We start from the raw sequence: 21,500 nt of genomic DNA, 5'->3' as shown, positions 1-21,500 counted from the left end.
TAGTCTCTCATGGTTCATCTCCCCCTCCGATTTCCCCCCCTTCATTCTTCCCTTCCTGGTATCTTTTTCTAAGATAGTCTTTTTTTAAAAATAGATTTTATTTATTTATTTGAGAGAGAGAGGGCATGAGCAGGGGGAAGGGAAGAGGGAGAAGCAGACTCCTTGCTGAGCAGGTAGCCCGATGTGGGGCTTCATCCCTGGACTCCAGGATCATGACCTGAGCTGAAGGCAGATGCTTAATGGACTGAGCCACCCAGGCACCCTCCAAAGATAGTCTTAAGCCATGTCTAATTTTATATTGATGGAATATAGTGTCTAGGATACTCTTTTGACAAAATGCAGGCAAGTCACTGTAACTTGACTGCCTCCATTTCAGGCCACCTTTTGGGTGATGAAACACTGAGAAGAATCAATGAAGATGAAGGAGGAGAGGAAAGAGGCACAGCTGGTGAGAAATGGAAAGATGATGTCAGAGCAAGAAGTGATGAAAATTCTAGCAATTTTTTTTTAAGTAGGCTTCCATGCCCAGCATAGAGCCCAACACAGGGCTTGAACTCACGACCCTGAGATCAAGACCTGAGTTGAGATCAAGAGTCGGATGCTTAACCAACTGAACAACCCAGGTGACCCACAAATTCTAGCAACTTTGATAAGATGAAGGCTTTCTTCCTGAGCCCCTCTCCCCTGTCCTTTCTTTCTTTTTTTTTTTTTTTTAAGATTTTATTTATTTATTTGACAGAGAGAGAGGGAGACACAGTGAAAGAGGGAACACAAGCAGGGGGAGTGGGAGGGGAGAAGCAGGCTTCCCGTGGAGCAGGGAGCCCGATGCGGGGCTCGATCCCAGGACCTCGGGATCATGACCTGAGCCGAAGGCAGACGCTTAATGACTGAGCCACCCAGGCGCCCCTCCCCTGTCCTTTCTGTGGAAACCCTTGTAAAGAGGAAGCAAACCAAAGCACGTTGGAAAAGCCCCATGTGGTGAGGAGAGTACCAGGGCCCCTGCCTGAGGAGGCAGGCCCCGGACACTGACTCAGTGTATTCATTTCGGCAGCGAAGTTGGGGCTATGTAATAATGACATGTATTGAAACTGTACAGTGTGTGCCACCTGGACATTTTTAGTGAATTCTCAAAAATAATGTCAGGCCAGTTGTGAAGCTGAGATGTTCCCCAGTTATGGAGTTAGTAGGTGGCCGAGCCAGGATTTGAACCCAAGTACTCCACATTACCTCTGCCTTTCAGCTTTAAGCTTCTACACCATGGTGGCCAAAGATGTCTGAGCAAGCAGGTCTGTGGGGGCACCACTCAGAAGTGGTTTATGTTAGCAGTTTGTTTTATTGGTCCTTCTAAAGGTAGAGCTGGGGAATAAGCTACTTTACTCCTGAGAGCTCAGGGAATAAACAGAGTTGGTTTCTGACAGGTTTTTATTTTTTTTATTTTTTTATTTTCTGACAGGTTTTTAAATCGAGAAGAATGTAAATATTGGCTTGTAGACTAGTAACAGGGCTTCCATTGGAGGGGCAAGCAGAAGAGCAGCCTGTGAACTAACCCAGAGGAGTGAGGTGACCCAGGAGACCCTGGTATTTCGGATGCTAAAGGAGTGGGGATCCCTTCTCAAAGGTCATGGTGCTAAACTGTGCCCAGTACTGCTAAGAGGTCAGACCAAACAAGAACCAAAAAGGCCCATGAGATTTACCAGTTAGAACGCAGATGGCTTCACTAGTGTTTGAAATCAAATCACTCATCTCATTCTGTTTCTATTTAAAAGGATTTCCCCCAGGCGTCGTTCTTTAATTTTGTCCCCAGTTTTGGGGATTGTGCCTTCTTTTGGGCCACTCTGTGCATCCGCTACTTCATACAGCTCATGTAAAGTGGCTTGTCAGTGAAATTATCCCCCTGATTGTTAAATTACCATGAAGATACACTTCTGCTGCAGCTGCATAGCTCAGCAGTCTCCAGAAGACCCTCCAAATCTTTTCTGGACCAGGTTGTTAAAGTCAATCAACAAATCTGCAATTATAATGATCATGTTTGCCTTCAAACATATTTTAGCTGCATCTGAGAGCTAATGTTTTTTTTTTTAATTTTTTTATTAAAAAATATTCCAGTCATGCATTTTGATGGCTGGAAGAGTGAATTAATAGTAGTCTAATCACCCTGGAGACACAGATGCTTTTGTGAGCTGGCACTGAGGTAAGGCTGCACATCTCGGTGGGAATGGCAAGTGAATGCGTCTGCCGCTCGCTTAACCTGCTGTTCTTTTCTCTCTCTATTTTCTCTCCTAGGAAACAGATGGAAGACTGCTGTGACCCCGCCCATCTCTTTGCTATGACTAAAATGAATTCCCCCATGGGGAAGAGCATGTGGTATGATGGGGAGTTTTTATACTCATTCACCATTGACAATTCAACTTATTCTCTCTTCCCCCAGGTTAGTATAGTTTGTTGTTGCCTTTCAATTTAGTTTCCTGTGTATCTTGATATCATAGGGAAAAGATAATTGAGTTTGCCTAATTAATCAGATCTCCTTCCTTTCATCTCCTCTCTTCTTTTCTTCATTATAAATGTTTTTCTTTATAGCTGTCACCTTTTTTGGTGAAGAAATCACATAATGTTTCCATGCAGGGGCAGAAGTAATAGTTTTCCTAGCCCTTCTGATTTGAGAATATCAGGGCTCATATGAGCCCTTCTCATATGAGACTGAAGGGAGCGAGCAGAGAAGGAAGCAAGATCAGGAATTGTGGAATTCTCGTGTTTCGAGGTTGGCTGTGGAATGATCTTGAAGATTTGCAATACTGGAATATTTTCTTAGGACTGGTGTTGCTCTCGGGGACTGGGGACCATATGGTCAAAAGTTTGCTTCTTAGAGCTCTTGGATCTTAACCCTGTGGTTAGACACTGTTCTGAAGTGGAGGAGTGGTGGATAGGGAGAGAAAGGATTCCACTGCTTTTGAAGTGGTCTAAATCAAGCCTTGTTTACTTAAGGTTTTTCTTCTTGGTTTCCTGAGCAATGAAATCAAATGTTTTACTAAAATATATGCAGTGAAAGGGAAGAGTAGAGAAATCGTTATTTCTAGGGAGCCCTAGTTGGAGAGGGGGATGGTTCTTAGGTGCCATTAGGGAGAAATGGAGAAAGGAAGCTTGGCCTCACCAAGTCTTCAGGCCACTCCTGGTTTGGCCAGATGATTAGGCAGAAAGGGAATTCACAGTTAGGGTTGGCAAACAGAGCTGGACCTTTCATGTATCTGTATTAATAGCGATGAGTCTTCAAAGGAGGGAGCCGATGAAGCTGAGACCCAGGCCCTGCCAAATCCAAAGACACGTTTTCTATGAAATAGCCTATCTCTGCTAGTTCATCTCTAGATGTGTTAGTTGAACTTAATGGTCTTAGTGTGTAATGATGTTTTTAAAAAAATTTTTATTTTAAAGTAGGAAAATAGAAGGTTGCATTCATGGCCATCATCCATGTGTTTTCTCTCTCTTCTCCATTTGCCCTTGGGAGGCTTCTCAGTGTCAGAGGAAATGACTAAGAATTATAAAATGTGAGATTGAATTTCTTCTCCATTTCTTACTAACCAAATGCCCTGCTAAGTCACCTAACTCTTCTGAGACTCAGCTTTCTCACCTGTACAGTGGAGAGAGCAGTACCTGTCCTCCCACCTCACCGAGTTGTGGTCAGGATCAATGTGGATAATGCATGTCCATGTACTTTGAAAGCACACAAAGCATGATGTCAATGTCCTGGTTCATATATCGCATCTTCAGATTGAGGAATGAAGGATATGATTGCATTAGTCAGGGTTTAAGGCAGGGAACAGGAATCCACCTAGGTATTTTTTAGCAGAAAAATATTTCTTATTGGGAATTAGGTGCTTTAAAAAGCATTAGAAAGAATGGAGAAGTGGTAGTCAAGAGGTGGCTCCTGGAATTACTTAGTTCAAGAATTTACTGCCATAACTGTGGTTAAGAGATCAGAAAGCCCCGGCTGCCATTGCCATTAACATGGTCACAACAGTCTGTGACAGAAACAGGGTCAGGAAGATGGGTTCCTATTCATCTTCTTCCAAATCTCCCTCAAGTGCATCTAATGGGGAAGATTAATTTGCATCTGGAACATTAGTTGCAGAGAAATCCAGGAGAGGCAGTTTTTAAAACAATCAAGCTTCAGGGCGCCTGGTGGCTCTGTTGGTTAAGCAACTGCCTTCGGCTCAGGTCATGATCCTGGAGTCCCAGGATCGAGTCCCGCATCGGGCTCCCTGCTCAGCAGGGAGTCTGCTTCTCCCTCTGACCCTCCTCCCTCTCATGCTCTCTCTCTCTCAAATAAATAAATAAAATCTTAAAAAAAAATAAAATAAAATAAGACAATCAAGCTTCAGCAGGAAGCTAGGAAAGAGATGGAATAGAGGGTGAACAGGCCAATCCATGGTACCCTTTATGTACAAAACCTGATATCAACTTGCTATGAAGTGAAGAAGAGATAAGGAAGCAATCTTCTTTAAAGCTCATCAATAGAAACATTTTTAAAGAAATCCAAAATAGTCTTTTTATACACAAGGGCTTTCAGTCATCCCAACTGACTTCTAACTTTGTGCTAGCAAATAGATTTGAAGAAAAAGATGATTAAAGAAATACAAACTAGCCTCCTATCTTATCTGTCAGGTGCAGCAGTAAGATAGCAGGAAACATTTCCTTTTTAAAGCGTGTGCACATGAATTCTGTGCTTCTTTGTGCTGGTTGCAAGACCAAGGAACCATCCCTGAATAATAAGGAAAAATGTTTTTTCTTAGGAAGCAGAAGTCATTACATCATTGTGTGTGTGCACAGTCATGACAAAGAGCTAAACCAATTCAATGAATAGATGTTTTTTTTAAAGTTACACATGTATTTTTCTGCTGAGATTCTGAAGTGACTAATTTATAGAAATCCCGGAAAATCAGTTTGCAGCAATAAAAAGGATGGTATATATCCCTGTGCCCTCACTTCATTATTATTCCTTAGTGAAATATTCCTACGTTGTTACCAGGAAGCTAAGTTACCGGTTAATTGATATGCTTCATTCATATTCCTGTGGGAAGAAAGTTGTGTGTGCTAGTTAGGCAGAAAGGCAGCTAAGTGGGCTAGGCTCAGTGTTGTTGGTTGAACAAAGCATCCCTTCTTTCCCTGAATTTCAGCAAAATAATGCCAAATCACTCATTCTGTAACTCAGATGTATAATTCTACATCACATTTTAAATTATATAGTTTAAACTGTTAATCTTAATTTTATTACACTTTCCTCCTAAATGCTCAATATCTGTTAGCTGTCATCATTATCGTTACTCTGTTGCCTACCTTTATCCACTGTTTTTTTCTTGCTCCTGGGGTTGTTGCCAAGAAGCAATACAAGGTCCTCCATGTATTGTGCAAGGCCCTGCATCAAGGCTGGAGGGTCCAAGGAGGGTCCAAGGAGAGCCAGTGTGCATTTTATTTATTTATTTATTTATTAAAGATTTTATTTATTTATTTGACAGAGAGAGAGAGTGCATAAGCAGGGGGAGTGGCAGGCAGAGGGAGGGAGAGAAGGGCTCCCTGCTGAGCAAAGAGTCCAATGCAGGACTTGATCCCAGGACTCTGGGATCATGACCTGAGCTGAAGGCTTGAGTGGCTTAACTGACTGAGCCACCCAGGCGTCCCGCCAGTGTTCTTTGAGATGCCAGAGTGAATCTCCTTATTACAATTCTTTCTTTCTTTTCTTTCTTTCTTTCTTTCTTTCTTTCTTTCTTTCTTTCTTTCTTTTCTTTCTTTCTTTCTTTTTCTTTCTTTCTTTCTTTCTTTCTTTCGTTGTTTCTTATTTGGACCTCTGTAACTTCCTATAGTGTTATTATCAAATTCATTCGTTCCACCTCATATACAGTTATCTACATAACTACATATCCACATGTTACAGTTTTCTGAAAGTCCTTATCTGCTGATCTCAATACCATCTTGTGAGCTTTTGAGGAACAAGATTATTATTTCAGTGTTGGGCCTAGTGCAGGATTTCCCACTTGATATAGATATTCATTTCCAGCTGCTTGTGTTTGCCTAGGGCTCCCTGTCTTTATCCTGCCTGGGGTGATCCACTGCAGTGCGCTGGCTTGAGCAGTTGGAGACCAAGCAGGACATTTTGATGCAGCTATTTCCAATGGCTCTATAAATGTATTTTCATCAAGTATTGGTTGAACATTATTAGGCTTAAAGGGCTGAATTTTAACTCTTACATAGATTTTTCTAGAATATACAGTGTGTGTGTGTGTGTTTGGAGGGGACATTGTTTTTTTTATAATATATATTATTTTTATCTTTTTTTAAATTAACATATAATATATTATTTGTTTCAAGGGTACAGTCTGTGATTCAGCAGTCTTACACAATTCACAGCGCTCACCATAGTACATACCCTCCCCAATGTCCATCACCCAGCCACCCCATCCCTCCCACCCCCACCACCCCAGCAACCCTCAGTTTGTTTCCTGAGATTAAGAGTCTCTTACAGTTTGTCTCCCTCTCTGGTTTTGTCTTGTTTCATTTTTCTGGAGGGGACATTGTGATGGTGAGTGTTCCTACTTTGAGAATACTCCCATCCCCTGGGTCCCCACTTCCTTCCTGCTTTGCCAAAGACTGTCCCTTTTAAGTATGCATGGTCCCATGTGTGTAGATATTACTTAAATAAATACTCTTTTGACCTAAAACATATTCATGCCCAGAAAAAGCATAAATTTCCTTGGAAATGAGCGAGGGAGCAGCAGGAATGTTAGAAACCACAAGTGTGCAGTTATAATCTGAAAAATATTTCCTTTTAGTGTAATAAAAACACGGTCAGCTCACTATTCTCTTATATTGTGCTGAATAGTCATGTGATATAAATCACAAGCCAGACTAGCCATTTTTTTTCTCAGAATATCCACCCAAGGCCATTTGTAAAGAATCACAAAGCATCATTAATGCACCCCAGACACACTCATTTCCAACTCCTCTGGTTGCCATAAGCTCTCTGACGCGTTCCACTTGGCCTGGACCTGCATTGCCCTTGGCCTGTGGGAAACCCAGCAGGACATTCTGAAGTAGTTTTGTCTAAATGGCTTTGTTAAAATGAAAATACACATTTTTTTTTTTTCCTTTACAGTCATGTGCTTAATAGAATCATCTGAGCTCCTGGATATCCCTGAGTCTCACAGCAATTTTTTTTTCCTGCTAATGAAATTTGGATTATACTATATAATCTACAGCATTTGGTAACTTGTTTTTTTACTTATCAATATTATTGTGATAATTTTTCCAATCACGTACCTTTTTGACTAGAAGGAAACTAAGGGGACTAATGTTTGGTGGGCATAGATCTTTTGCCAAGTCTGTGTTAGGTTCATGTTGTCAGGCTTATGTTTGCCTCCTTTATAATAGAAACTTGGCATAGAAGCTTAGTGGAATAGGTGCTTATTTATCTCCCCAAATAAGGAATTAGCAGGTTGGTAGTTGAGGGTCAGATGATGGCTATACAGTGCCATCAAGCTCCCAGGCTCCTATCTTGATACTTGAATGTACTTAGTTGATGGCCAAGGGACCTTCCAGTTTTGGTGCAGGATCCCGCTAGGAAGAGGGAGGAAAGAGAAGAGGGAATATGGAACATATCCTGCTGATGTGTCAGTGGTCAGGATTCAATCACGTGGGCATGTCTAGGTGCAAGAGAGGCTGGGAATTTTAGTATTTCAGCTCTAGGCAAATGTGCTACATGTGCTGGCCTATCCTCTCTGCCTCAGTTTCTTCTCATGTTATCTGCCTCAGTTTCTTCTCATGCTATCGTTATGGCAACTCCGGGTGGACGTTCTTATGGTCTTCATTTCATGGATGAAACAGACCCAGAAGAGTTAATAAACTTACTCAAGTTTCCAGAGCTGGCAACTGGAAGGGCTGGGACCTGAAACCTGGCCTATCTGATTTCAAAGCTTCCATTGTTTATTATCTTGCTTGTTTTTATTTTCTTAAAAAGACATTGGTTCTTGTGGATTAGTTGTTCATTCTTATCACTCAGTCACCTTGAAACCATTTAAAGGTATTTCACTTCCATTATATGAATATTCTTAGAAGAAGTGGAGAAATTTCTTTTGTAGATACTTGAGAGAGAAACATAAAGTGTAGATACGCAGGTTGTAAGATCCTATACAGTACTGTAGCTTCCCTTTGAAACTAGTTTCCAGTATGGCACTGTAGTTTCCCTTTGACTTTGAGCTCCCTAGTGGTCCCTAATGAAAGGAGAAATAAGACCAGTTACATTATTTTGATTTTTATAAAGTGGGTTCCTGGACCCAGTTTCAACATGTGTGTGGAGGCTTCCCACATTACCAAGCAATTCTCAGACACCAGCTGGGTGTCTTCCAATTCAACTCAGTTCTGACACTATCTACCCAGTGATAACATCACGTTCCATAGACAAAGGTCTCAGTCCCACAAGACCACCCTCTACTTCAGACCCCAGTTGCTAAGTCCAAGTTGTTACCTATGCTTCTGACTGAATGGCTACAGATCAGAGGTTCCCATGACCTCTCCCTGAGTTTGATTAATTTGCTAGAACAGCTCACAGAACTCAGAAAATCCGCTTACTCACTATATTACCGATTTACTACAAAGGATATTAAAGGGTACAATCAGCTGCCAGATGAAGAAGGGCGATGTCCCAGACAAAGGAGCTGCTGTTCTTGTGACACTTGGGGCCCTTCATGGTGGCAGTTGGAAGTCTTCAAGTCCATCAACCTGGAAGCTCTCTGAACCCCATCCTTATAGGGTTTTATGGAGGCTTCAGTACATAGGCATGATGAAATGATTGACCACTGGTGATTGATCCAACCTCTAGCCCCTTTCCCTCCCCAGAAATCAGGAGGTGGGATTGAAAGTTCCAGTCCTCTGTTCATGGTTGGTTCTCTGGCAACCACTGCCACCCTTAGGTGCTTTCCAAAAGTCACCTCATTAAACCTCGTTGTTGTGGAAAGAGGCTTGTTATGAATAACAAGATATCCATTTCATCTTTATAATTCTGAAGGGATTTCAGGAACTGAGGGCAAGAGACCAAATATTATGATAACAGGTGCTACCAATGCTCTTATCTCTCAGGAGATTCCAAGGGTTTTGGGAGCTGTGAGCCAGGAACTGTGGATGAAGACCAAAATATATGAGAAATGTTTTTTGATCATCTGAATGATGAAATATATATATATTTCTTATAAATCACAATGTTGCATCTATAATAGAGAAATCCAGGTTCTCAAAGGGAAGCAAGTTAATCTTTGCACATTGCTTCTTTATTAGAGGAATCATTTTCAGATCATTTACTCTATTGCTCTTGGCCAAGTGCCAACATGAGAGAACTATGTAGGGAATGGAATTTAAAGATCTGGGTTCTAGACCTGTCCTTCATATGATGACATTTATGATTCCAGACAAATCATGTGCCTGTTGTCAGCCTGAATTTTATTCAGTTCAGGACTAAAAATACCTGGTCTTCATATTTCAGTGTTATGAGAAATCAAGTTAAAATGAGATTATGGATGTAAAAGTGCTTTGTAATGAAGGCGCTATACAAACATATAATACTGTTACTGTTATTATCTGCTAAAGCTTTTATGGCATGCAAGCATTTCTTTGGCATTTTGGTAATACTAGAAACCAATGGAGAAAAAAAACACTACTAGAAAAGGAGTGAAGTTAATTTTCCAGTCCGGTGAGTAGTAAGAAGAGATAAATCTGTTGAGTCGGGGACTTAGGGAAATAGAAGGTAGTCATAGACTCTACCGGTTGTGCTTTTGTGTCATTATAGTTGGATAATAATTATGATAAACTGAAAGTGCAGTATGAGATAAGTTATTTAATTTTTAGTGAATTAAGATCGTGTATCTAAATGAATTCATATCCAGTATTCTTCAAATTGCTGTGTAACTGAGGAGGTGAGGAGAGTGGATTGTCACAGGACGTCCAACTATCTGTTACCTTCGTAGGAAAGGAAAGCAAAGGATTAGAAGTGAGGTAGTACATGGAGTTGCCCCACAGTGGAGCTGAAGGGTAAACTCTAGGTTTCCTTCTTCTGCAAATGTAGAAATAATTACAAATTAAGACCTTTCTCTAGTGAACATTCACAGATTTTCTATGGTTGAGAACAAAGTGAAAATTAAATGTAAGGTGCATTGTGTCAAGGTGCAGAACCTTTCTAAAATATTTGACAGTGTGCAAAATTTAGTACAAAGATTGATTATGGCTCAGGCTTCTAGCTTCCTGGGAACAATTGAAAAGGATGCATGATGCCAATTACCACTGAGTCAAATCTCATTCAGTAGGTCTGATGGGAGTGATAACTTTTTTCAGGAGGTGTTATTGTTCCATATAACATTTTCTCCTTAGGTTTGGTGACATGACAGGGTTTTCCTGTAGAAAAAGCTTGTATATCCTCGTTTTTCTTTTTTCCAATTGGTTTCTTCATCTTCGTCCTTCTTATAGGCAAAGGCCTAGCTGTAGAAGGGAATTTACATCCGATTTTGCTTTAGTTTTGAGCATTTGAATGCCAGTAGGCCTCTGTTTCATTTCTGCTATTGATATGTTTATATGCACTGCTTACTTATATTAGACATCTTTTTTAGATTTTATTTACTTATTTGACAGAGAGAGAGCGAGCACAAGCAGGGGGAATGGCAGAGGGAGAGGGAGAAGCAGGCTCCCCGCTGAGCAGGGAGCCTGACTCAGGACTTGATCCCAGGACCCCGGGATCATGACCTGAGCCAAAGTCAGACGCTTAACTGACTGAGCCACCCAGGTGCCCTATATTAGACATCTCTTAAATGCATAAAGATGCATTTGATTAACTTATAGAGAGGTATCATATCAACACTGACTTTCTCTGGCTTAATTAATTTGGTCAGGGAATGAAAAGATACTAGTGAGTACAGAGAACATTTTCTTAATGTTTGTATTTGTTCAAATCAGTTCACTCTCTGTTCTGCTAATTGGCCTGTAATTTTCACACGGGAGATAGCACAGTATGCTTGTCATCCCTCATGGCCTGACTGGTCATATCCTGTGATCTGTAGGGTTCTGAACTTCTGGGTTGACTTGCCCAACAGGATGGGGGAATTGGTGGGGTGAGGATAGCAATGGACTTCAAGTTCCCACCCTCTAGTCTGGAGATTTTAGTAACTGGCAGCTTCCAAGAGGTAATGGCCAGAAGAAGAGAGAACCCACCCTTCTAGAGGCTTGGGAATGGATCATTTAGTCAAGACAGAAACTCAAGGGAACAAGGTGGGGGTCCCCAGCATTGGGTTCGTAATTAGGGACTGTTTTTGAGAACAGGCTGAAGCACAGTTCTGAGACTGTTTGTGAGCTGGGCACTGATTATCTGGAAGGGCACCCTGGGGCTGTGTTTTGAAAATAAGATGGAAGCCAAGTCCCCAGAGCCACACCTCAGGGTCCAGGCTAGAAGACCGAAGGCATAACTTGATGGTGATTTCCAAAGCTGTGGCTGACCACTCGCCAAACCATTCCCCTAACGGCCAGGATTGATCCACATTTCCCTGGGCTCAGGCTGAATATGCAGTGGCCCCAGATGTGGGTTTAGGATGTATATAGAGGCTGAGAATGAAGCCTGATAAAGCAGAATTTTTCAGACAGAAACATAAGGTTTTCTCCTATGCCTAGCTCTGTGGAGACTGACAGAATGGAGGGAACAGCAGCTAAGTAAAGGAGAGAATCTAGGCGGATTGTTAATTAAGACATTGTATTGGCAGCTTGTCAGAAAAATAGGTGAGAGGATAATCGTGGTGGAGAAATGTAGGTGGTGAGAGGGTGGGGGTGTGGGTCACTTCTGCTGACCGTAAAGGAAACAGTGTGCTTTTGGGGGATAACCAACATTTTATATTCTGAAAACCCCCCCTTTTTTAAAAAAAGATTTATTTATTTTAGAGAGAGAGAGTATGCATGAGCAGGGGAAGGGCAGAGGGAGAGGGAGAGAGAGAATCTCAAGCAGACTCCCCACTGAGCATGGAGCCCCATGTGGGGCTTGATCTCACGACCTTGAGATCATGACCAGAGCCGAAATCAAGAGTCGAATGCTTAACTGACTGAGACACCCACGTGCCTCTATTCTGAAAACTCTTATGCATAGGATTTTTTCCCCCCTAAATGCTATTTTTTTTCTATCTACCCAGCCTTAGAGTTTTAGCTCTTTGCTAAGAAAAAAGAAAAGGTGCTGAGAAAAAGGCAATTGCAAATCAAATTTATTCAATAATCTTTTTATCTGAGGTACAGATACTAATAAAGCACTGGTTAACAGCTGCTTGTAAAATATACATAATCTAATTATTTTGCTTAAATTTTCTTTTCCTAGGGTTCTGATTTTATATACATTTTGGGTCTAATCAACTGTTCAGATAATAGCCTATATTCACCAAGTATTGTTAATTCCGAAGCCATAACTTAAATTTGCCAGTTGTTTCTTTTTTTGGAGCCTGACATAGACTTTGACAGCAGCACGGAAGGTCAACAAGAACTGAAATGACTATGGTTCACGGGTCTTCTAGGTGACTGAGATGGGGAGTACTGGGAGATTTCTTTAAATCCAAAGGCTTGTGCATTAGTGGACTCGGGAAAAAATATAGTGCTTCTATATGACCCATGAAATTTAGAACAAATCAAGAATCTACAAAATAAAGTCAGAGTTCAAACTAAATGTAAAAATAAGGCTTTGAAGCATCCGAAATTCCCTTTCACATTTGTTGGACTTACCACCTACGTGAATATGCCCTGCTGCCAGCAAAACTGTGCTTTCCTAAAATTTTGATGATTCTATATAGAATAAATGTTCAACCATTCCTTCAGGTATTTACCGAGCAACTACTACTGAGTGCTAAATACTGTGCTAGTTTCTGGGGAAATAATGGTAAAATGGAGTAAAAACAGACTCAGTCCCTTCTCCCATTGGGTACTATCTTCAGTGGCCCATAGGTTCCCTACCTTTCACATGTTCAGAATTCAGCTCCTGCGCTCCCCATCCTACTTCTTTTCTCTATTCTCTGTCCCAGGTAATGACCCATTCAATCACTTAATCTGGACACCTGGGTCTTAAGTTTGAATCCATCCTCCATACTAACCACTATCCAAATCCAGTTTTATTTTGTGATTATCTCTTGAATTTATCCCCATTTTTCTTACTTCTCTGCCACTGTTAGTTCAACGATTATCAGCATTAGATGGACTAATTCAAGAACTAATAGTTTCGCTACTATGAACTTGCCTCCCTGCAATATCCTTCACCCTGCTGCCAACATTGTCATTATAAAATGTGAATCTGTTTACTTCTCTCCTCACTGCCCGCCATGGAAGCAAGAGGAAATGGCCACACAACACACTCACCAAGCTTGTGAGAGCAGTTTTTACGGGAGAAAACTCATGGAGAAGGATAAGTAGCAGCTAGCAAATACCCTGTTATCTGATACATCAGATAATCTGTGCCTTTTTATGATTAGAAATGATGAAATTCTAGATGTTCTAGACTCTAGGAAAGGGAACCTGAAAGTGAGCCAGGCTTTTTAGTTGTCTAATTAGGAATAGATGCACTAACGCCTTCCCTCGTGTGATTCAAATACTGATGTGATATAATAGTACTAGGATAGTAGTAGAACCTTGTCTTGGCCTGATTTATCAGCTCAGTGTTTATGGGTAATGGAAAGTCCTCTGTAGCCATGACTGGTAGCTAGGGGACAAACCTTGCAGATGAAGGTGAATGACATAGCTTGACCAGAAGAGGATGTATCAATCAGCTCATGGTTGGACAAGAGCTGTCCTCTTTCCAGGGATCCCAGCCTTGCTGTTCACTATCTTTATGTCTGTAAAACCTTCCCAGTTCTCTCTCCTAAATCTCCATTACCCTGCCATCGTAATTTAAAATCTGTTCTTTTTAACCCCCATAATTTGTATATCTCTGGGTTACTGTACTGTTGAATAACAATTATTTGTTCACATGCTTTCTGCTTAGCAGACTATGAGCCCCTCGAGGGCAGAACCTTAACAGTGCCTGGCACATAGCATAGCAGGTGGTAAATGAAAATGTGCTGAATGAGCAATAGAAAGGATGTCTAATCTTTCAAAACCTTTGCAATCACATGCGTCAGCCTAATTCTTTTGGAAGGAGGTGTTCCTCACTAAAATGACCCAGGATCAGTTGCTCATAGGCAACAGCATTAGAAGAAGGGGGGTCTGGTGATAGCAGTAATGCAGAGTGTTAGATGGTGTGTCCACAGTCACCCTGTTGGTGCTCAGAACTTCATCTTAATCTTGAGATGACAAGGTCATACGACTTTAAGCCACAGCTTTGGGGCTGGATATGTAGTTACTTTGCTTTTGTTTTGCTATTCTTATTCACTTTTAAAACATATATTTTTTTTATTATTTTATTTACTTATTTTTTTGATGAGGGTTTATTTATTTATGTATTGTAGTTTCAAGTTTTTATTTAAATTCCAATTAGTTAACATGTAGTGTAATATTAGTTTCAGGAGTAGAATTTAGTGATTCATCACTTATCATATAACACCCTGTACTCATCACAAGTTCCCTTCTTAATCCCCATAACCGATTTAACCCATCCCCCTGCCCACCTCCCTCCAGCGACCCTCAGTTTGTTCTCTATAGTTAAGAGTCTGTTTTATGGTTTTCCTTTCTTTTTTCTTGTTTACCTATGTTCATCCATTTCATTTCTTGAATTTCACATATGAGTGAAATCACATGTGCTTTCTCTAACTGACTTATTTTGCTTAGCATAATACACTCTAGCTCCATCCATGTCGTTGCAAATGGCAAGATTTCATTCTTTTTTAGGGTTGAGTAATATTCCAGTGTGTGTGTGTGTGTGTGTGTGTGTGTGTGTGCGCGCGTGCATACACCACATCTTATTTATTCATCAGTTGATGGACATTTGGGCTCTTTCCGTAGTTTGGCTATTGTTGATAATGCTGCTCTAAACATTGGGGTGCATGTGTCCCTTCAAATCAGTATTTTTGTATTCTTTGGGTAAATACCTAGTAGTGCAATTGCTGGATCATAGGGAAGACATATATTATTAAGAAGTTGTTATTGAGGGACGCCTCAGTGGCTCAGTCAGTTAAGCGTCTGCCTTCAGCTCAGGTCATGGTCCCAGGGTCCTGGGATTGAGTCCCGCATCAGGCTCCTTGCTCAGCGGGGAGCCTGCTTCTCCCTCTGCCTGCCCGCTCCCCCCCACCCCTCCTTGTGTTCTCTCTCGCTCTCTGTCTCTAATAAATAAATAAATAAATAAAATCTTTTAAAAAAAAGAAATTGTTATTGAATAGAGCTGAAGGACATTTTGAAGTTTGTGAAGGTCATTTCTTTCTCTTTCTCATATCTATTTCTTTTTTTCCCCCATTGCCTCCACCATCCTATTCCAGATGACAATGATCTCTTGCTTGGAATTTTGCAATAGTCTCTTACTGGCCTTCTTGTATCTAATCTGGCTTCTTCTCCGGTCCATAGCCTGAGTTATTATTTTAAAATGCAAATCAGATAATGCCGTCACTTTGCTTAAAACCCTTGATTAGCTTCCCCTTGATTTCAGCATAAGACTAGCTCTTTACCGCCCACAGGGCTCTTCCTGATCTGGTCCCTGCCTATGGCTCCAGCATGCAATTCCACAGTGTTCCTCTCACCTTTTACACTGTGTCTTAACTTGTCTTCTTTCACCTCCTCAGAAACACTAGACACTCTCTTTCTCTAGAGGTTTTCAACGCACTGTCTCTTTTTCTGGGAGACTCTTGTCTACTTTTACCTGGTTCACTTATGTTAATCCCTTAGATCCTGTTTGAGTATCATTTCCTCCAAGGGGCCTTCCTCCCAAGCACCAGGTACCTCTCATTTGCAACTTTGTAGTCAATTGTTTAAGTATTTGATTCAAGGTTCTGTCTCTCTCTCTCTCTCTCTCTCTCACTAGCTGGGAAGCTCCCCAGAAACAGTGTTTAATCTGGGAGGTTAATACCTGGGACATACAGAGATTCAGTAAATTTTAGTGGAATGAATGAATGAATGAATGAAAGAAAGAAAGAGAGAGAGGAAGGAAGGAAGAAAGGGGCTGCTTGGTTTTGCTATAAAATCACGGGCTGTAATTCTGGTAGACCCCACAGCCTACGTTTTGGTATAAATATAGAGAGACTTGGAGTGGAGGGGAAAACCCCCACATTGGAAGCAATCTGTTTTGGGAAACCTGAGACAGAAGGACTGTCTCAGACTGGGCCTTAAGAGAAGACTGTGGAGACGGTCAAATAGGGTTACAGTGAACCGCCTTTGTCACTGCAGCTATGTTTTGCCCATGTGTGGTTATTTATCAATACCAGCCTGAGGTACTGCAGTGAAATCAATCTTATGAGACACCACACTGGAGAAATTGCTGCTCTTTCTGAAGATTTAAAATCATTATCAGAGATGTCAACTTGGCCAGTCTCTGCCCTCTGTCTGATGAGAAATAAATGGCGGAAGCAGGGATGGAGCCAAGAGCGGGGTGACTCCTGGGTCTCCTCCCTGTCGTGAGCTGGCGCCCCCAATCTCCAGGCCCCTGTGTTGAGACCATGGTGCTCTCTGTTTTCCTCAGTCTTTCAACCATCAGATATTCCTGCACCAATTTCCCCACAAAATGAATGTGTGGGATTTGTATTTTGAAATCATGGATATTATAATACCACCATCTTTTAAATTAACATACTGCTTCCCTGCTTGTTTTCAAGTTATCTTGGCTCAGCTACTGAAGGAAAACATTTTTTAGTCTTTGTAGCACTGTGAGCCAATAGGTTTAGGAAACAAGCCAATCAATATGGCTTCCAGACAACCTCTTGCCAGAGGCAGTAATAATATTTTAACCTCTTGGAAATTTAGAGAGGAAAAAAAATTTCAGCCAGATTATAGACACTAGATTACTCTGTAGTGTAGGCAGTTGGAACAATCATCCTTTGACTTGAAAACTTCGTGACTGTTCTAGAAATTAGTAAAGGACATAAATTAATCCTCTAGAACTTCTTTTTTTTTACATTGTAATCACATTTCATGGAAATAGCCTTGTAACAGAAAGAGTGAAATGCTGTGCAGTATTCAGAAGGAAGAATGGAACAGGTCAAATATTAAAAGTAAATGTGACAATCACTAAATTCTTAAGGCATTTTATAATGTTGTTGCTGACCTTTTCTATAATGAACAAATAGAGGCAAGGAAAGATTTAGAAGATGAAGATTTATGTTTAGGGAAATAAATAGTGGTAAGGATTTATAAGATGTGAGGTAGATAAAGTAAGGGCTAGGAAACTTTGTTGGTAAAAGGCAAATTATTATCATTTAAATAAAAATAGTGGCAACAAGATGTCATAGATAATGTCATGTCCTTAAAAAGAGAGTGCCTGAAGGAAACACAAATTTTGTGTTTTAGGTTGTATTATACCATGGGAGTCTTGGTGAATCATGTTTCCAGATGGTTGAGAGCAGCTGTAAGAAGAACAGTGGAGGGGGTATATAGTGAATGGAGACAGGAGGGGCAGATGTGGGGAAAAGGGCACTGAAAAAATTCTAGAAAACCAGGAAAGAGATCAGAGCAATATGGTTATTGGAGCTTTCATACTTTAAAGTTATTAATAGCTAATATTTACTGAGTGATTTCTAAGTGCCAGGCTTGGCACTTTTTATAATTATCCCTTATTTAATTCTCTTAATGCCTCCATGGAGGTAGTTTCTTTTATTTACCCTCATTTTAGAAGAAGAGAAAGCTGAGGCTAACAAAGGTTCCTTAACCATCTTAAGGTCACATGGTTAGTAAGTGGCAGAATCTCTGAGTATATAATTTGTATGCTTAACCGTATGTCCTCCATGACTTGAGAGCTATTTCCACGACCTGGGCACTTAGAAGATGACTGACAAATGATTTGATGTATTATGTTATATATATAAATATGGAATCTGTATTGTTATTGTTCCATCTGCAAAGTGTTCTTCAATTAAGATGTGCTTGAGAAGTGCTGAGGATTAGATTGGCCAACCCCGAACTTTCTATTGCCAGTGCTTCCTTGGGGCTTGGCATTATGTTTAGTACACTTGAAAGGGAATCATTCTAACCTCGAAAATCACCCTGTGAATGTACATTTTTTTCTCACTGAGTCAATTATGGCATATGTGAGCCAAATGGTCCATCAAAGCCACTGCTGTCAGAACAATCCTACTCGTAAGTGCAAAAAAGAAAAAGGAAATCTCTGTATGCATGGGAAATGTAGACATCATGGACTTACCTGATAGTATGTGAAAGGCTACCAAAATTCCAAGAGGGACAGGGTGTCTAGGAAGAATGGATGCAAGTGAATATGGCCAAATAAATTGAAAAAAAGATACTTAAAATTTTTTTATTAAGTTTTTAATTCTAATTCCAGTATAGTTAACATACAGTGTTATATTAGTTTCAGGTGTACAATATAGTGATTCAGCAATTCTATACATTACTCAGTGCTCATCATGAGAAGTGTATTCTTAACCCCCTTCACTTATTTCACCCATCCCTCCACCTGTCTCCCCTTTGGTAACCATCTGTTTGTTCTCTAGAGTTAAGTCTGTTTTTTGGTTTGTTTCTTTTTTACTTTTTTTTTTAATATAAAAAAATAAATAAACCAAGTGCTAAAGGCTAGTGCTGCTATGGGGGCCTGTAACACTCGGGGGGTAGGCCCACTCTCCGAAGAGAGCAGTGGTGGGGGTGGGAGCCACCTTTCCCACTGGCCTTCCCAGCCGTCCAGGAGCCGGTTGCGGCACACCACCGTCTTTTTTACTTTTTTTCCTTTGTTTCTTTGGTTTGTTTCTTAAATTCCACATAAGAGTGAAATCATATGGTATTTGTCTTTCTCTGACTAACTCATTTCATTTAGCATTATACTGTCTAGCTCCATCCATGTTGTTGCAAATGGCAAGATTTCATTCTTTCTGATGGCTGAGTAACGTTCCATTGTGTATATATACCACTCTTCTTTATCCATTCATCTATCGATGGACACTTGGGCTGCTTCCATAATTTGGCTACTGTAAACAATGCTACAATAAATATAGGGAGGCATATATCCTTTTGAATTAGTGTTTTTGTATTCTTTGGTAAATACCCAGTGTTGGATTACTGGATTTAAGGTAGTTCTATTTTTATGTTTTTGAGGACCCTCCATACTGTTTTCCAGTGAGGCTGCACCAGTTTGCATTCCCACCAACAGTGCATGAGGGTTCCATTTTCTCCACATCCTTGTCAACATTTGTTGTTTCTTGTGTTTTTGATTTTAGTCATTCTGACAGGTATAAGGTGATATCTCATTGTAGTTGTGATTTGCATTTCCCTGATAATGAGTGATGATGAGCATCTTTCATGTGTCTGTTAGCCAGCTGTATGTCTTCTTTGGAAATACGTCTATTCATGTCTTCTGCCCATTTTTCAATTGTAGTATTTGTTTTTTGGTGTTGAGTTGTATACAAGTTCTTTACATATTTTGGATACTGACCCTTTATTGGATATGTCATTTGCAAATATCTTCTATTCAGTGGATTATCTTAGTTTTGTTGAGTGTTCCCTTCACTGTGCAGAAGCTTTTTATTTTGATGTAGTCCCAATAGTTTATTTTTGCTTTTATTTCCCTTGCCTCAGGAGACATATTTAGAGAAATGTTGCTATGGTTGATGTCAGAGAAATTACTGCCTCTCCTCTCTTTTAGGATTTTTATGGTTTCAGGTCTCACATTTAGGTCCTTAATCCATTTTGAGTTTATTTTTGTGTATGGTGTAAGAAAATGGTCCAGTTTCATTCTTTTGCATGTAGCTGTCCGTTTTCCAGCACTGTTTGTTGAAGAGACTGTCTTTTTTCCATTGCATATTCCTGCCTCTTTTGTCAAAGGAAAAAAGATATTTTAATGACCTTTTGAAGATGTTTTAATTCACTAATTATTATCCTATGATAAGCATACATACAAATAAAGCAATAAATATAAACTGCTTAAAACTATTATGCTATGCGAAATAAGTCAGTCAGAGAAAGACAAATACCATATGATTTCACTCACAGGTGGATTTTAAGAAAACATTTTTATTTTAAATTAGAAATAAAGTTTAATTCAGTCTCTAAATATGTAACATTATAGATAAAATGTTTAAGCAATATTAATGAAAATCAAATATATTAGAGAAAATAAAATATTAAAGAGTGGGTTCATTATATTTTGGTAATTTGATAAGGTTTTGTGGGTACACTCTAAAGCTGTAGTTTGCCAAGAACTTACAATGTGCCAGGCTTTTTGCTATGTGTTTTATATGTATTATCATATAAGGTTTATTTTATTGTTTCCATTTTACATGTAGAAACTGAAGCTGAGACATGTTAAGTGACCCGTTCAGATCTCCCAGCTAGCAACTAGTTCCAAGCTGAGATTCCAAACTGAGTCAGAATTTGCACTCAGACCTGTTGAACCAAACTCTGAATTTACCCACTTAAGCCGCATTGCCTTTCCTCTCAGATTAAGTAATACATCATAGAATGATTACAGCACTATGAAGTTTCTCCCCTGGTATGTCTGAAATAGCTGGCATAGTACATACGGAGATTCCCATTGTGTTTTCCTTATGGAAATGGATGAATGTGTACTCAGCTGCTTTTATTGATAGGACCCAAGTTGTTTCAAGGTCGCTGGATAGGGAGGTTGAGACATAGGTGCTCTCAGGCACAAGAGGTGCCAGTGAACCTGGTACAGTTTTCTGGTAGGTAATTCAGCAATGTAGATCAGAGGCCTTAAATATGTGCTTATTATCTGACCCAGCAATTCCACATCTAAGGATTTATTTTAAGGATGTAACTGGACAAATGCTCAAGATTACATGTGTCGGGTCAGTGACAGCATGAGGAAGCCTATGTGGATGGGTTAGGGACAGCAATCTTGTTGAGAGGTGGTCTTTTTTTTTTTTTTTTTTTTTTTTGAGAGAGAGAGTGAGTGAGGGAGAGCACAAGGCGGGGGAGGGGCAGAAGGAGAAGCAGACTCCCCACTAAGCAGGGAGCCCGACGTAGGACTCGATACCAGGATCCTGGGATCATAACCTGAGCCAAAGGCAGATGCTTAACCGACTGAGCTACCCAGGCGCCGGAGAGGTGGTCTTGAAGAGACTCTTGCACAGTGCTTTAATAAAATTAAGCAAGCTTTATTTTTGTCCAAAGGGAAAAATAGAGTGGGTTGGTCCTTCCTTCCCTATTCACCTTCCTGGATTTGCCACAATTCAAAGATGTTTATAGCAGCATTGTTTAACATAGTGACAAATTGGGAACAACCTAAAATATACACAGTAAGGAATTGGTTAAATTTTGAATCACCTATCCAGTGAAATAGTACACTGGTATTAAAATAATGATGGAAAGATGTCCATAATATCATGTTAAACCGTATGAGTAAGATGATCCCATTTTGG

General features: G+C 40.2%; 1 protein-coding gene across 1 annotated transcript in view; it reads left to right on the top strand.

Annotated features, from left to right (window-relative positions):
• The window catches only part of ST8SIA1 (ST8 alpha-N-acetyl-neuraminide alpha-2,8-sialyltransferase 1), a 145,066-nt gene that overhangs the window by 49,875 nt on the left and 73,691 nt on the right, over nt 1-21,500 (top strand). Inside the window, exon 2 of the mRNA XM_032432651.1 lies at nt 2,284-2,428. Within this exon, the coding sequence (XP_032288542.1) occupies nt 2,284-2,428 (145 nt within the window). The remainder of the gene's footprint in view (nt 1-2,283; nt 2,429-21,500) is intronic.

This window comes from Phoca vitulina, unplaced genomic scaffold, assembly GCF_004348235.1.
Source record: "Phoca vitulina isolate PV1807 unplaced genomic scaffold, GSC_HSeal_1.0 scaffold49, whole genome shotgun sequence".
Classification (NCBI taxonomy): domain Eukaryota; kingdom Metazoa; phylum Chordata; class Mammalia; order Carnivora; family Phocidae; genus Phoca; species Phoca vitulina.
This window is presented reverse-complemented; position numbering and strand designations above follow the sequence as displayed.